At 52.2% G+C, this 15837-nt stretch overlaps 1 protein-coding gene across 1 annotated transcript in view; it reads left to right on the forward strand.

Annotated features, from left to right (window-relative positions):
- Positions 1-15837, forward strand: part of GRIK4 (glutamate ionotropic receptor kainate type subunit 4) — a 183033-nt gene that overhangs the window by 91765 nt on the left and 75431 nt on the right. The window contains exons 12-13 of the mRNA XM_032595059.1: positions 7684-7791; positions 14101-14304. Coding sequence (XP_032450950.1) covers positions 7684-7791; positions 14101-14304 — 312 coding nt within the window. The remainder of the gene's footprint in view (positions 1-7683; positions 7792-14100; positions 14305-15837) is intronic.

Here is a 15837-nt window from a genome sequence, read left to right on the forward strand (position 1 = left end):
AACACTACCTCAGTTGATTATCAAGTCATGCTATGCCATATGGACAAGTGGGTTCATTTATTTCCATTTTACGGATGAAAAAGATTTAGGGAGGTTAAGTGACTTGCCCAAGACCACACAGCTTAGGCATGACAGACTAGGATAGAAAATGTGGATCTTCTGGGACATCCTTCCCCCCACCCCCCGCCCGAACCCTGCATTCCCTTGTGTCAAGTCCCTAAGCAAGCACCCTGCACCTTGACCAGGATCACTTTTGTGGGGTCTGTAGCAGACTTTCTTCAGGGCTGTATTCACCAACGAACTAGTTTAGAGTGATCAGAGAGGTATGTGGGAAGACCCAGGTCTTAAGGTCAAGATGGCCTACACCTGCCCCAACTTGACCAGACAGTAGAGTAGTAAATAGAACATGGGCTCAAATCCCAGTTTAACCTTCTGATAACTGGAACCCACAGCAAGTTGCCTGACGTCTCTGAGTCTCGGTTTCTTTTCTTCTTTCACGAATTTGCTCATTCATCCAATAATAACTTGTATGAAGTGCCTGTATTAAGCATTATTATTGTCGTCTGAAGTGTCTACATCTCTCAGGTGGGAAGAATAACAGGGCTGTTATGCAGAATTTGGGAAATTTATGGAAGCCAACCAGTGGCTGAGTGCCCAGCACGCAAGGGTGATCGATAAGTATTTGCAAACTCTGACTGTGGAGCAAAAGGACTCACCTGGCCTTGGAGTTATGTCAGCTTCTGTAGAAGCTGGATCCCGACAGCGCTAAGTGCAAAGAACAATCATCTAAATGTCCATCAAGTATTAAATGTTGCAGAGTGCACACGCACAGACACAAGCAGGGATGTGAGGAAATCCCTCAGGGCTTTCACAGCGAATCCCTATTTTACCTACTTGGGACTGAGCAAATGGGCAAAATGACAGCCCGGAGTGATTCTAGGCGGGAGGGAGAGGGCTGTGAGGGAGAGGCAGGTGTGGCTGCTCCGGGCAGGACCACCCTCCTCAGGTGACAGCAGAGGGCTCTCCCTTGATGGCGGAGCAAAAGAAGACAAGCAGTGAGCAATGGTCTCGTTGCTAAGTGCACAATTACAGCCTAGCCAAGTGTTCTGAAAGGAAAGAGAATATGGTTTGGGGACAAGTTTGACTTTGGGAGAAAAAGGAAAGGCTTCCTGGGGGGTGGGGGAGGAGGAGTGACTCTCAAACTGAGGCCTGAAGGATTAACTGTTAGGAACTAGGTCTGGGTTTGGAAAACGTCTACAAAGGTCCAGATAGCAAATATTTAGACTTTGTGGGCGCCTGGGTGGCTCAGTCGGTTGAGTGTCCAACTCTTGATTTCAGCCCACAGTTCAGGGGTTCAAGCCCTGCGCCAGGGCTTTGAGCTGACAGCGTGGAGCCTGCTTGGGATTCTCTCTCTCTGCCCCTTCCCCACTCACGCCGTCTCTCAAAATTAATAAATAAACATTTAAAAACATATATTTAGACTTTGCAACTTTACCCTTGTAGATGAAAGCAATCATGGACAGTACATAAGTGAATGGGGGTAGTTAGCTGTGTTCTAATAAAACTTTATTGCCTAAAACAGGCAATGGACCGGATTTAGCCTGTAGGCTGATTTGCCAACCCCCGAAGAGCTGAGAGAAGGCTAGGGGTCAGGGGTGGTATGCAGCAAAGAAAGTTCTAGAGGGGTCTGCGTGCACACAGACCCTGGCAACAGGAGCTTGCTGCACTTGAACACGTAGGTGTGGCTGGAACGCAGAGAAAGCTGGAGCAAATCGTGTGAGGGGAGCGTGGAGAGTGGGCAGAGGCCCGCTTTGCAGGGCCTGCTGGGCCGTGTGAAGGATCTCTGTCCTTAAAAAGCAAAAGGGGAACAACTGAAAGGTTTTAAGCAGGGGCTAATGCGATCATATCTGAGATTTTGTAGGGATGACCGCCCACGGCTATGTGGAGAGCAGAACAGAGGCCCAGAGTGTAACCTCGTCCAGGGGAAATTCCATGGGGACCAGGACTAGCGTGGAGGCCAGGGAAGGGGGAGAGTCCGGGAAGTTTGCCCACTTGCTCGGGGCCACCAGGCCCTGTGGTTACAGTGCTAGATGCTAATGCGGGACTCCAGACTCCACGTGACACGCTACCAGCTCTTTCGGGAAGCAGCAGGGGACCCCTGTGGTCATGGCCCTGGAAAGGCATTTCCCGAGGCATATTGCTGAAGGACTGAACAGCTTGCTTACACTGCCCCAGGGTCACACACCAATTAAATGCCGGTCCCAGACACTCATTCAGTTGTACAGCCAGTGGCCTTCCCAAAGGACTGTGGGTATTCTGTATCGATGCCACGGATTCCATTCACCAGAGCCCCGGCGCCCCGGCCAGCCTTATCTGTGTTCTCCTTACCACAGTTCCTTCCAGCCTGGTCCCTTGGTTGTTCGCCCTGGGGTCAAAGGCAGCTGTCCCGACAGCACTACCAAGTGACAATTCTTAAGGAGAGCAGACGCTGTGAAAAGTGGACAAATTAACTTCTCAAAGCACAGAAATGAAGGGGCCATCTACATTTCAGCAATCCATAGCAACGTTATCTCACAGCACAGTGTGATAATAACTGGCTTTGTAACAATGACACCGTACCAAGGTCAAGACGCTCACTCTGTTTAAGAGGACAGTGGAAAAAATAATTCTCTTTCACAGAATTTTTGGAAACAGTGCCTTCGGATAAATAATTGAAATCTCCAAACTGTTAGTGCTTAAGGAGCAAGATGCTAATTAATGTATATGGACCCAAATTAGCATAAGTCGTGTGTCCTTTAGGAATGTTGGGGAAATGATACTTGCTGTGCCCGTGCAAACACATCCCGTATCATTTATTTTCAGAAATGCTCATATTCGACTGAACACTCCAATCATGAGATATTTCTTGTAGGAGCAGAAGAATGGGTTGTGAGACAAAGTACACATTCATTTTCAAAATTATGATCTCCATTAAGCAGCACATTGGCCTTGTTTTGAATCCTGTTTTTTTCTACTCACCAGCTCTGTGACTTGGGTTGGTTATGATCTTACGTGGACTTTCCTTTCCTTCCTTCCTTTTTTTTTTTTAAATTTATTTATTTTGAGAGAGAGAGAGAGAGAGAGAGAGAGAATGAATGGGGGACAGGCAGAGAGAGAAAAAGGGACAGATGATCCAAAGCAGGCTGTGTGCTGACAGCATAGATCCCAATGTGGGGCTCAAACTCACAAACCATGAGATCGTGACCGAGCCAGAATCGGACACTTAACCAACGGAGCCACCCAGGCGCCCCTCCTTTCCTTCCTAATAAAGTGAAGTGGCAATGAGAGTTGTAAGCATCTACTTTGAGCATCCAACACAGAGCCTGTGAGAGCAGGTGGGCCTCAGTGTGGTGATGGAGCCAGCTTGCCCCAGCTAGCGAGGGCTGCTAAACACATCTCTTCCCGACTCCGTTCCGTGACATCACATTGGTAGCCTGCACTCAACCTTAGCCGGGAGTGTTTACTCCACAGCGTTACAAATCGGAGCCTTTTTTTCCTGCAGAGCTGGATTTTAAACATTTCCCGGCCCACCACCGAATCCCTGTTAACCTCTACACCTTCGCCTTTCCCCGTCATCATGCTTGTCGTCTGAGCTGCTCTTCCCGCGATGCTCTCCTTCATCCTGCATCGCAGTCCCCTGGAGGGCTTGCTACGATGCACATGGCTGGACCCTTCTCCTAAGTCAGAATTTCTGACTTAGTCAGTCTGGAGTGGGGCCGAGGAATTTGTACTTCTGTCCCTGGTACTGCTGATCCCGGAACCAGACTTTGAGACGCTGGTCTCATCGGTCTAATAAACTCAAGTCCACGGTGCAAAGCCCTCTGTGGGGCACAGAAGAGATCCACCTTCTGCCTCAGACCACGGCGTTAAAAATTAATGAACGCTTGCATAGTCCTTGCACATACACTGTCTCATTTAATCTCCCTAAGTACTCTATGAGGTAATAGTCACTATTTTAACCCCCACTTGGTAGACGGAGGAAGCAGGCTCAGAGGGACTGAGTAACTTACCCAAGGCCACACAGCTCATAAGCAGAGAAACCAAGTTCAACTCAGGTCCTCCCACTCCGGGGCCACTGCATTCGTGATGCACACGGCGTAGCGCTCAAGGGCGAGCAGAGGCTGAAATCCGGCCTGCCCAGCTGTGCACCTGCAGGGCGGGGCCACATCAGCCCAGGAGGAGGGTGCCTTTTCCTTACCTGCATTAAGGCTCCGTATAGGCTAACGGTGTTGTCCGAGTCCACGGACGTGGAGGAAAGGCAGAGCAAGTGGCAGAGACAGAAAGTGCAGAGGGAGGCCCGCGGAAAGACATTATTTGAACATAATCAGGCCCACACATGTGGGCATGTGGAAGAGGCTTACAAAACAGCTGTTCCTGCAGGAGGTTTTGAGGGCAGGCGTCAGCACGGTGGAGCGAGGGAATCTGGCTGGAGGCAGAGTCACAGATTGTCAGCGATGAGAGCCGGATCTCCTGCCCACCGCTGGCATGTGTGTGGCATGGAAGGTGCCCGGTGGGTGGGGCAATTAGCCTGTATCCCAGGGCGCCTGGCTCTGTCTCTCGCTTTCCCTCCCACCGCCTCTCTGCAATTAGATTGCTCTGAGGAATCACTGCCAAGCCGCTTTGTTGCATCTGACGAGTTTATTAATTTCTTGGGGGCTAATGGGAGGGTGGGTGGGAGATGCATTTCCTGACTAGCGCTTAGGGGCTAATTAGTCTCTTTGCTGTGTCCCCAGAGGTGGGGTGGGGGGGCAGTACACTGCTCAGGCTTGTCAGATCTGGCTCCGGGTAAATCATTTCTATCCCTGGCTTTTGTGGGAACTTATCTCGTGGCTTGGGTAAGATCGGGGAGTCCGGGGCCGGGGCAGGCGGTTCGTGAAGATTGGGTCCCCTGAGCACAGCCGAGGTGGGAAGGTGAGGCTGGGGGGAGCTGTGTCTCGCGGGCCCTTCGGTGACTGTAGATAGGACTCTGAGAAGTTCACTCCTGTGTCAGACATCCAAATGCCGACATCCAGCCCAAGTGTTCTTTATGTCCTTCTGTCTAAATCTGGCCCTTCCCACCCTCAGAGACCATGGGGAACCATTTCTCGCCATTTTGCAGACAGGCCGGATCTATCTTCAAATGAGCCTCCTCCGAGAGGATAGTCGTTTCCGCCTGACTTTGTGCAGGGTCCAAACCCAGGAGAGAAAAGCTCTGTCCAGGGTTCTTGCCCAATGGCTGAGGCTCCTTTCTCTGGTTTGCTGGGCCCGCTTTCATGAAGCACGTCTCGGCGTCCCTACGCAGGGCCCAGCAGCAGAGACAGGAAAGTCTCGTTCTGGGTGTCGGACAGCTCTGGGTTCAAGCCCGGGTACCACTACCGAGTGGATGAGCTTCGGCGAGGCACTAAACCTCTCCAAGCCCCGGTTTCCTTATAAATCAAAACACCACCACTATCCGCAAAGTTGCGGGGAGAGTTCAGAGAGATGATAGAACACATCTAGCGCAGCAGGTGTCTGGTCTCTGTTTTTCCCCTTCCCCTTTGTGCTTGAAAAGCCAGAAGCTCATCCCTCATTCTCCCCACCCATTTCGCCTGCAGAGAGAGGCAGAAGGGGAGCGCAGCAAGAACCTGATGTGGCTGGTCCCTTTGAGAGGCAGTTAGGTGCTCCAGAGACCCAGACGAGGCTCCCTCGCCTTCTGTCCATGTTTCGCCAGCAGCAGCAACCTGCTGACATGAGATGATGGCTTCCCCTGCTTCCAAGTACCAGCCCCTAAGCGAGATGCTGGGGCGTGAGCGTAAAGTGGCCAAGCCCCACACAGGCTGGTGGGGAAGACAGGCAAGCAGAAACGTGCAGTAGGGCATTGGAAGAGCCAGGCAGGACGGCCACGGAGGCTTCCTTGGGAAGACGCACCTGGGGCTGAAGCTCAGGCCTCTCAGCCAGTGGGTGAGGTGGCCCCAGGACAAGTTGGAGAGGCTCTTTTATTTCAAGGTCAGTTTCTTTATCTGTCAAATGGGACCTCCCGTGTGGACGTGCACGAGACGCTGCTTGTACACTAGAAATGAATATGCATATGTCCAGGACCCTTCTGCCCGTGCAGAGGCGGAGAAAGCTGCCCACCCCCTCTTCAACTGGCATCCTCACAGAGTCTTGGAGAGGAGTTTTGGGGTCATCTGGGCCATCTCCCCTTCGGCAGGTGAAAGGCTCACCCGTGGACACCATCGGTCCTGTGGCTTGGCCTTCCCCTCTTCAAGCTCCAGGCCAGGATGTCAGAGGGGTGATTACTGTTCCCCAAGACCCTCAGCCTTCTGGCCCTACGGAGTGGGAGGGGGTGGGGACCAAGGGTGAGATGCATCTTCGTTGTTGTTCAGTTTTCCCCAAGAGGAACCCAGAGCCCAGCTCCGGTGAACAGAGCCACATGGCATCCATGGAACTTGTGACGGTTTTCCAGGGAAGCTGCTGCTGGTGCCTGGAGGTGCCTGGCAGAGATGGATGTGTGCGTTTCATTGGGTTTCCAGCCAGCTGTCAGCCACATCTCCTGGCTGCCCACTTCAGACACTCGGCAACAGACATGATTTGCCAGGGGCTTCAGCTAGTAGAAATATATTGGTATTTACACACATGCGTGCGCACACACGCACACATACGTATTTATAAAAAGGGTTCCGCTGAGAATACAAACCATCTGAAAACCCAATGATGTTGAGCTTAGGTGTAGATGACTTTCTAGAACGGAGAGCTGGGTAAGTTGTGTACTTTTCCCCCTAGAAGTGAAGGCAACGGGGAAGAGGGAGGAAAATAGTGTCAGGCTAAATACATTCTGATGATGACCCAGGGAAGTTTTGTTGTTATTCCCGTTTTGTAGATGAGGAGACATGCTCAGAGAGGTTCAGTAATTTTGGGGGGAGGTTCCGCATTTGAGGTGCATGCTCCTGGGCCTGGCTGAATAACCTAGCCTCAAAGTAGAGCATCCGTGGTCTTGGTTGGCTCGGAGAAGAAGGCAAGGCACACATTACCACCCCCGTTGATAGCTGGGGAAACTGAGGCTCAGAAAGATCTAAGTAGCTTGCCTGGGTTCTCACAGCCAGCAAGTGAACCGACCAGGGCAAGAACCCAGCTCGTTCCTCTTCGGGTTCGTTCACTCGTTGAACCCTCGGCGACGTTCACGGAAGGACCTAGTGCGATGCCACTTCTGTCCGGTGTGCCATTCCGATTCTTATCTGGGTAATCAGAATCACGGAAAGGAAAGGCTGAAGCGAAGGAGCTTTGTGGCTCATGCCTGCCACAAGATAATGTGATCCCACTTGTTCCCTTCCCTTCTGTCTGAATGTCACCGAACTGCATTCGGTTCCTGATTTGTTTCTCTGCTTTCCTCCTCTACCTCTCCTAGGTCTTTGCCCCTATCTTCCTATCCCCTCTCAGATCCCTCCTCCACCTTCCCTGACCCCCTCAACCCTATGGAACAGTAACCCTGCCCTAATCCCGCCCCTCTTGTCCGTGCTCCATATCCCTGCCTCCTTCTGTGCCTTACATATAGCCCAGCCGAAGGCAGGGAACTGGCCTCTCTGCTGCTTCTCAACCCCGGAGGCCTGCGTGACCTCAGCAACCCCGCTCTCCCCAGCCGCCTCCTTCCCCCATTTCTTCCCAGCCCTCTCTCCTTTGTCTCCTCAGATTGGCCAGTGGCACGTGGCTGATGGCCTCAGCATGGACAGCCGCCTCTACGCCTCCAACATCTCCGACAGTCTCTTCAACACCACCCTGGTTGTCACCACCATCCTGGTAAGCGGGGTGGTCCTGGGCCTCCCAGCTGCAGCTCCCCACGGGGCCTCTTCCAGCTCCAGGAGCTCCCGGGGTCCCAGTGAACACAAGACGGGCGCTCTAATCACTGCACTGAGGCCAATTTATGACATTGTAATTAAACTCGAGTTGCTGTTTCATATGGAAATGATATTTGATGAGTTCCAGAGCAGCTGGGGAAGAGCGATGGGGTGAAGAGACACCACAGTTTGTGCATACCTCTTCCAGGGGCACCCTGACAGCCAGGGTGCTGTGCGTGGCCCAGGGAAGGGAACCGTATGACAGAGAAGCCCAGCAGGGGGCTCGATCCGGTCCACTGGGGTGGCCCCTACTCTTTCACGGCAGCCTACTTTGCTTGGTGCCTACTGTGTACCAGATGCCCCCCTGCGGTGGACATCTGAATTCCAGTGGGTTTTTATGGCCTGTTTCTTCATTTCCAGATGGTCAAAAGAAAGTTCTCAATCTATAGAGCAAGGGACCATCTGCCTTTTTTATTTGATTCAATTCTCCTCAACAATTACCAAACCCTTCTCCCCATGGATAAGGCACCGTGTTCATTCCTGGAGACACGAAGATGAAGAAGACTCGATCTCTAGCCTCAAAGAGGTCATAATTTAGTAGGTGGCCTGGGTCAAGCGCATTCATGGCCAAGGTTGGCCTCTTCCCCCGTGACGATCTCGTGTTTTAAAAGATGTATCCGTTAAACCAACTGCGTATATTAAGCAATAATTAGTTTGTTTCTCTCCCCTCACTCTCCCCTTTTGACTAATCAAAAGCATATTTCCCTGCCTGGCACAGTATCTTATCAGCAGGAGATAACCAATGCTGCCACACTGATATAAGTCCAGCCCAAAGCAGAGACTCGATGCGCTGGGTAGTCTGCTCAGCCTTATCACTGCTACATGCGCAAGGTCTGCAAATGCGTCTGTTTCTTTAGGCTTTCTGAGATAATGAAACAGCTCAGGGACCTCCATCACTTCATTCATGAACTCCTGGGGCACAGGAACCCTAGACTAGAATTCTTGATCTGTGGGCAGACTGGGGTAAAAGTCAGGAAAAAGGTGCACAGCTAGCCCTATGGGGGTTGAAGGAGGAAGGGGTTCCCACGCCATCAGGAAGGTTAGCAAAGCCTCCCGGAGAAGAAGGGACACAGAAGACAGGCTCTAAAAGACAGGGAGAGATGGGGAGGGAGAGGTGAATGAAGGACAGCATTGTGGGCATTTAGGAAGTGCTGAAAAGGGCCGGTTTTCCAGGAAATGGGCATTGGTGGAGGGGGGAACAGGAGGCCAGAAAAGCAGGCTACGGTGCTTAGGAACTTGAATGCCACACTGTTGAGTGTTCCCTTCATGTGAGAAACGGAGTCACTGAATATTTTCATTCGCTTTTTCAGTGACTATTTGGGGGACACTACTGTAGGCTGGGTGCTGTTGTGGGTACCCAGGAATAGACAGAGCTGAGATCACAGGCGTCAGTTTGGACCCATTGAGCCAGGGAAATCTGAGCAGAGACCTGGCGGGGAGAGGTGAGAGCCAGGTGGCTGTCCGAGAAGGAATATTCCAGGCGGAAGGAGGAAACGATTGGAGCGAAGGATGGAGAGAGCAGTTCCAGCTCCCAGACTATTGGTCACTCCCCGCTGTCAGCTCCAGCTTTAGCCTCTCTGAACCAACCTGGAAATGCCAGAAAGATTGGAGAGTGATGGTATCACCACAGCCCCTGAGGGCTCCTAGAGCCTGGCTGAGCTGGGCAGTGGTGAGCTGCGGTCCTGGCCAAGGGGGGGGGTGTCAGCACACAGCATCACTGTTGGGACCTCCCGCCCGCAGGCTTCTGGAGTCCCATGCTGTCCGTCCCCAAAGCCCGTGCTCTCACTGAGGCCCATTTACCTCTTTCACCTGAGCACGACCTCCTGAGAGGCTCCCTTTCTCAATTTCTCAGTCTACCCCCCATACTCCCTACCCCTCTGTCAGCGTGGTCTTTCTGAAATCAGAATTATCCTGTTATTTCGTCACTTACAATCCTTCAGCACTGCCCAGGACCCTCCACCCCTGCACTCGGAGTAGAAACCCCTCATAATCAAGCCCAGCCTGCCCTACCTGCTTCCTCTCCATGCAACTTGGAATCTAGGAGTACAAGACTGCACGACACTTCCTCACTGTATCATGCCCTTCCCTGCCTCTGCACCTGCTGTTCCCTCAGCCCAGAATACCCTTCCCCCGAAATGCCATTTCCAACTGGAAATGCCTCTGCACCCACCCTTCAGACCTCTCTTCAGATGTCACTTCCTCCGTGAAATCTTCCCTAACCTGACTCCTGCTGTCCCCTGTCTCTAGCATTTTGCCCACACCTCCGTGGTGGCATTTCTCCTATCAGACGTTGTTGTTTACACTCTATATCCCCTTCTAGAATGGGAACTCTCAAAGATTGGGGTTCCTGATGCAAAGTAGGAGCTCGGCGATTAGAATTTGAATAAAGGAGTTCCTTCCTACAGGGTAGAAGGATGTCCCTTAAAAGCCAACGCGAGTTTGAGAGGGAGATGGGGACATTGCTGGGTTGTATTTCCTGCCTCTCAGGGGCTGGAATTGGACGGTGCCGAGAGCTTTGGCACAGACCCACGGGGGCACGGAGACCACAGGGGTGTGTTTCCAGATGGGGAAAGTCAATCTGACTCTGTGTGTGTGTGCACACACACATGTGGTTCACATATGCACACGTGTGTTCATCAACTGTGACAGCAGGGCACTTTGGTGTCGGGTGACGTTTAACAACATGGTAAGTATGATCCGGACACACATCTTTTCTTGTGCCTGTGTGTCTAAGATGGCTGCTACAACTCTCACGGGGAACGATTATCTTAATTTAGTCCCCGGTGACCATTTGTGGGTTATCCTTGGCAAACAGTAATCCTGAATGACTCACCCCTTAACGCTCAGCACATATCCCTGTCGTCTCCTGTTCCTGTCCGGGTACACTTGGGACATGTGAATGATTTATTGGTTAATAGCAAACACACAGAATTAGCCGTAGCTCTTAACTCCTTGAGCGCTTACTCCAAGTTGAACATTTTGCCTGTGTTCCCCTTTCCCTTCTCCCAACACTCATGCCAGCACAGAGGGGCTCCGGCTCCAAGCCAGCACTCGGCCCCCACATTTTTCAAAGTGCTGGGGAGCCCCAACCTTCCTGACAGTTTGGCTTTCCCACATTTCCTCCCTCCAAGATCAGCTTTTTTTTTTTTTGGATGTTTATTTTGTTTTCAAGAGAGAGTGCGCGCAAGCAGGGGAGGGACAGAGAGAGAAAGAAGGAAAGACAGAATCCCAAGCAGGATCTGCACCTTCTGTGTAGAGCCCAATGCAGGGCTCGAACTCACAAACCGTGAGATCATGACCTGAGCTGAAGTTGGATGCTTAACTGACTGAGCCATCCAGGCACCCCCAAGATTGGCCTTTTGTATGTTTACTATGAACGTGCCCGTGAGTGTTAAGTTAATTGGAGAGTAGAATGTTTCTGGGAAAAGAATTTCATGATACTCCCTGGGATAAGTAAAGGTAACCTGGGATGTTGCCAACCCAGGGCTGGAACCCCCTGTCCTGGCATTGTGCATTCACTCAGTCCACAAGGGCCTGGTGCCGGAGCCAGATAGGGGTACCAGAGAAGGGGAAGAGTCCATCCAGGCCCCACTTACATTTTACCTGGGAGCATGGCCTAGAGGATGACTGGGCCATGTGAGGCAGTGAGAGCTCCGAGAAATGAGTTGGCATCAGAGGAGGCGATGGGACCCCCAAGGACAGAGGTGAGTTAGGTTAGGCGGGAGAAAGGGAGGGAGAGCAGTTGGGGCAGAGAGAAACCCTTGAGTGGAGGACAGCAGGTGTGGAAGACAGGAGACTGGCCCACCTCATGGACATGGCAGTGAACTTGGCCATGAAACAGAACCAGGCCACCTTCGACACAGAGCTCCCTCTCCCTGACAAACAGCCTTCTGCCTTCTTCTCTCCTACTTCACACTCACAAAATCACCCTCCTGTACTTCTGGGCTGTCTGACTCAGTCCTCCCCAACCCTGAAGCCCCTTCTGACTTGAGCTCAGCAAACCAGTGTCTCAGCACGTGTGTCTCTTAGCTTCTAGCACGATCTCCACCTTGATGCTCAGCCATCTCATCTCGTGCGGGTCCCAAGCCCGGTCGTCCTCACCATCCCCACTCACAGCTACCCATCAACGGTCAGCCTCCCGACTTCCTCTGGGCCTTGGTACTCCCTGGGCCCACATCTTACCCCTTCCTTGTCATATCCCCTGAGCAGTTCTGCTAAGCCCTTTGCACATCAAGCCTTCAGTCCCGCCCCCAACGTGACTCTGGGGCCTGGCACGGATTCCCTCACCTCTGTCCCTTCCCCTCCTCTCTGTGTCCACGTCCATGTCTCCACCTCACCTACAGGCCTCCTTCCCAGCTTCTTTGTCGCCTTGGCCCTGTCTCTTTCCACTTGGCCCCAGGACCTCACTGCACCAGCTAGCGCCTCTCTTCCTTCTCTGATCTCTCCTTCTCATGGGATTCTTCCTTTCCACCTGCAAATACACCCTGGTCTCTCCCATCCTCATATACCATCGCCACCCCCTTGCCCACACTCTGCTGCCCCTCCAGCTGCCTCCAGCTTGGGGGATTGTAAGTCGTGGTGTTGGTGGGCCCTCGGGGAATCCTCCAGCCCAGTGGTTTGCAGATGGGGCAACCGAGGCTGGAGAAGAGACGAGGCCGGTAGAAGGTGGGTGGAGAGGCCGTGTGCCTGCCTGCCTTTATCTCCTGACTTCTCAAAGTTCTGGTACCTTCTTTCTCATGCACCTTGCATTCACTCCCCATTCCTGTGGAGTCCTGCCGCCCCGCTGCACCTGCCATGGGAGGGTTGCCAGCAACACCTGGCCAGGGGCCCCCTTCACAGCCCTGCTTCATCTCTGTAGGGGAACGTGTGCACCCTCCTTCCTGAACCTCCTTGCTCCTTGGCTCTCATGGCCCCATTCTCCTGATTTTCAACTTTTCTGGTTGCTTCTGCTTTATCTTCTATGGCTACTCTTCATTTTCCCACTAAGATCAGGGCCTTGTCCTCTTGTCCCCCCTCTGTCCTCCCTCATTTCTTCCCCCGCCGATGGCCTCACATTTCCTGCAGCTTCAGCAGTCCAGTCTGTACAGAGGCCTCCTAGTCCCTGCCCCGGTCTTGCCCTCAGTCCACATTTTAAGCATTCGGTCAGGGGTTTCCTCTGGGATAGCCTGCCAGCACCCCAAATTCAACACGTCCCCAATCGTCTTCCCTTCCAGACCATCCATGCCCGTGATGACACCTTCCTCTGGACATCCACCCAGGCTCCAACAGTCTGAGGACCCCTACCCTCTGTACCCCACACCCCACCTGCCCTCAAGCCTGGCCCTCTCTGTGTTTCTTCCAGCTCTCTGCGCTCTATCCTGAGCCAAACTATGGCTCAGGACTCAGTATCTCACATCAGGAGAGAGTCTGCCCTAGCCCCAAGATGCTCTCTCTTATTATTTAATATTCTTAATCCTTAAGTCTTTCAAACCGTCCATGTTCCCCTACTATGTATGTAGGCTGTGTACCTACCTTGCCCTGGCACCCAAGGCCCCTCTGACCCTAATTTATCCTCCGGGCACACAAGCCATGCTCCAACTGAATGTAGGGTCCGTTGTCCCCTAAAGAGGCCATGCTCCTTCGCACTCAAGATTATGCCCTTGATCTTGTCTTTCCCCTGCCTCTGATGCCTTTCATTAACACCACTCCATCTGTATTCCTTCCCCCTCTGGAACCCAGCTTGGGTTTTACCTCCCCCATGGAAACTTCTCTGGACATTTTCACCAGAGGGACCCACCCCTCTTCCCCGAACTCTCGTGGCTGGACCTGCTCTGCCTTGGGTTGCATTTGGTCAGTACATGTTCTTACCTCACCCGCTATATTGTCAGTATCCTAGTATCTCATAATGCCCTGTGACAGGTCCATGTGGAATAAACAAACAGAAGGGAAAGAAAGAAGGGATGGGAAGGGGGTGAGGTCAAATGATGACCTTGCACCAGAGGGAGGAGCTTCAGCTTGACTCTCTGTGCATTGAGACCCGTGTGTTCCTGGTAAGAGAAGTGTCTTGAGGCCGGGAGGGGAGCTAATTGCCACCTCCAGAGCAGCCCATCGCCCCAGTCACTTCCATCCCTCTACCTCGTCTCCTCCCCGACCTCTGCCCCGGCACCCCCATCCCTCGTGGCTGAGACACCAGGGCTAAGATGAGAATGACAGCTGCCCAGTTTTGCTGCAGGAAAACCCGTATTTAATGCTGAAGGGGAACCACCAGGAGATGGAAGGCAATGACCGCTACGAGGGCTTCTGTGTGGACATGCTCAAGGAGCTGGCAGAGATCCTCCGGTTCAACTACAAGATCCGCCTGGTCGGGGATGGTGTGTACGGTGTTCCTGAGGCCAATGGCACCTGGACGGGAATGGTCGGGGAGCTGATCGCTAGGGTAAGGAAAGAACAGGTGGTCTAGACTTGGGGGTGGGCTGGGGAGGGGGAATTGAAGGGCATGAGGTTTGCTGAATGCTCATGAACCATCCACGTATTCAGGCAGTCATGCCTTTTTCATGTATCTGTCCATTTTTTTGTACAAATCTTTTCCGTGCCGGCACTGAGCCAGGCACTGGTGGTAAACGTTAGTGATGCAGACCGCCATGATCCCTGCCCTGTGGCTCTCCCAGTTCAGCACCTGTAACAGGTAATGGAGGTCTTGACCCATTAATACGGATTTGAGGTTTGGGTTTGGGGTCCGTTTTCTGGATACTCCTGGTGCTTTCTGTTCGTTCCGATGATTCTACGGCTCGGTAGCACCCCCTGGCAGAGCTTGGGTGGGCCCGGGAGAATGGAACACGCCACATCAGTTGACTTTGACACTGGAGAAGTGCTGGTCAAGGAAGACATGGTAAAATAACAGGGGGAAAAGGTTCAACCGTCAGAGGAGATGGTCACAGTTACGGCTATTTTGTTATTACTTCTCGTACTACTCTCTGCTGTCGTTAACGTGCTTCTACAGACCCGAGCCAAGGTGCACTTGAACAGGCTGTAGATTTTCAGGGTGAATGTGGGGAGTTGGTTAAAATGCAGGTGAGCATCGTAGAATGTCAGTCATCTGTTTGGTTAGAGCAAGGATATAGAAAGTTCTTCCTGGGGGACATCTCTTGTTTTCTTGGCACACAGTATTAACAGCTGTACAAATTAATTAAGCCGTTACTGTTTCACGGCCCCTATTTCCGTAACCGAGTTTTTGTGGCCGGGTCCTGGTGATGGGCACTCAGTGCAGAGAGCACAGACCTGGGTTCCTAGCATGACCTTGAACCAAGCCCTTTCCCTCTCTGTGCTTTCCACGTGCAGAAGGAGCCCCTGCAGCCTCCCAGTGAATGCCAACGTGCAAGGGCTTTACATACATTATCTTGAATCCTCTTTAAACATACCCTTTAGCTCGATGTTATCCTCACTTTACAAACGAGCCATCTGAAGCTCAGAGGGCTTGAATGACTTGTCTGAAGCCACATAGTTAGTATGAGACAGGGCTGGGATTTGAACCCAGATCTGTGTAACAGCCGGGCCTGCGCTGTTCTCACCGCCGCACCCCACCGCAGCCGGACTTTGATGTCACCAAGAAAGGTACCCTTCCAACTGGGCCCCGCCTTCTCTCCTTCCTTTTCATGCTCCCTCCCTCCACACTTCTCTTCCCTTCTGCCTGACTTTCTTCTTTTCTTCTCTTCCTTCTTTTTTCTCTGCCCTTTATCTCTTGAGTTAATACGATTTTAACCCTTTATATGTACCAGGCTTGGGGTATGAGACACATTTTTGCCGTGATCGTCTTCAAGGATAAAAATATCTGTTGGGTATTAAATAAGCAGTCTTTGATGCCTCATGGTGAAATGGTTTGTATAGACAGGAGCACGAAAAGCTATTTAAGAGCTGAGGAGAAGGGGTGCTTAGGAGATTGCCTGGCTGTATAGACAGCATTTGCAGTGAC

The sequence above is a fragment of the Lynx canadensis genome, chromosome D1 (assembly GCF_007474595.2).
Source record: "Lynx canadensis isolate LIC74 chromosome D1, mLynCan4.pri.v2, whole genome shotgun sequence".
Taxonomy (NCBI): domain Eukaryota; kingdom Metazoa; phylum Chordata; class Mammalia; order Carnivora; family Felidae; genus Lynx; species Lynx canadensis.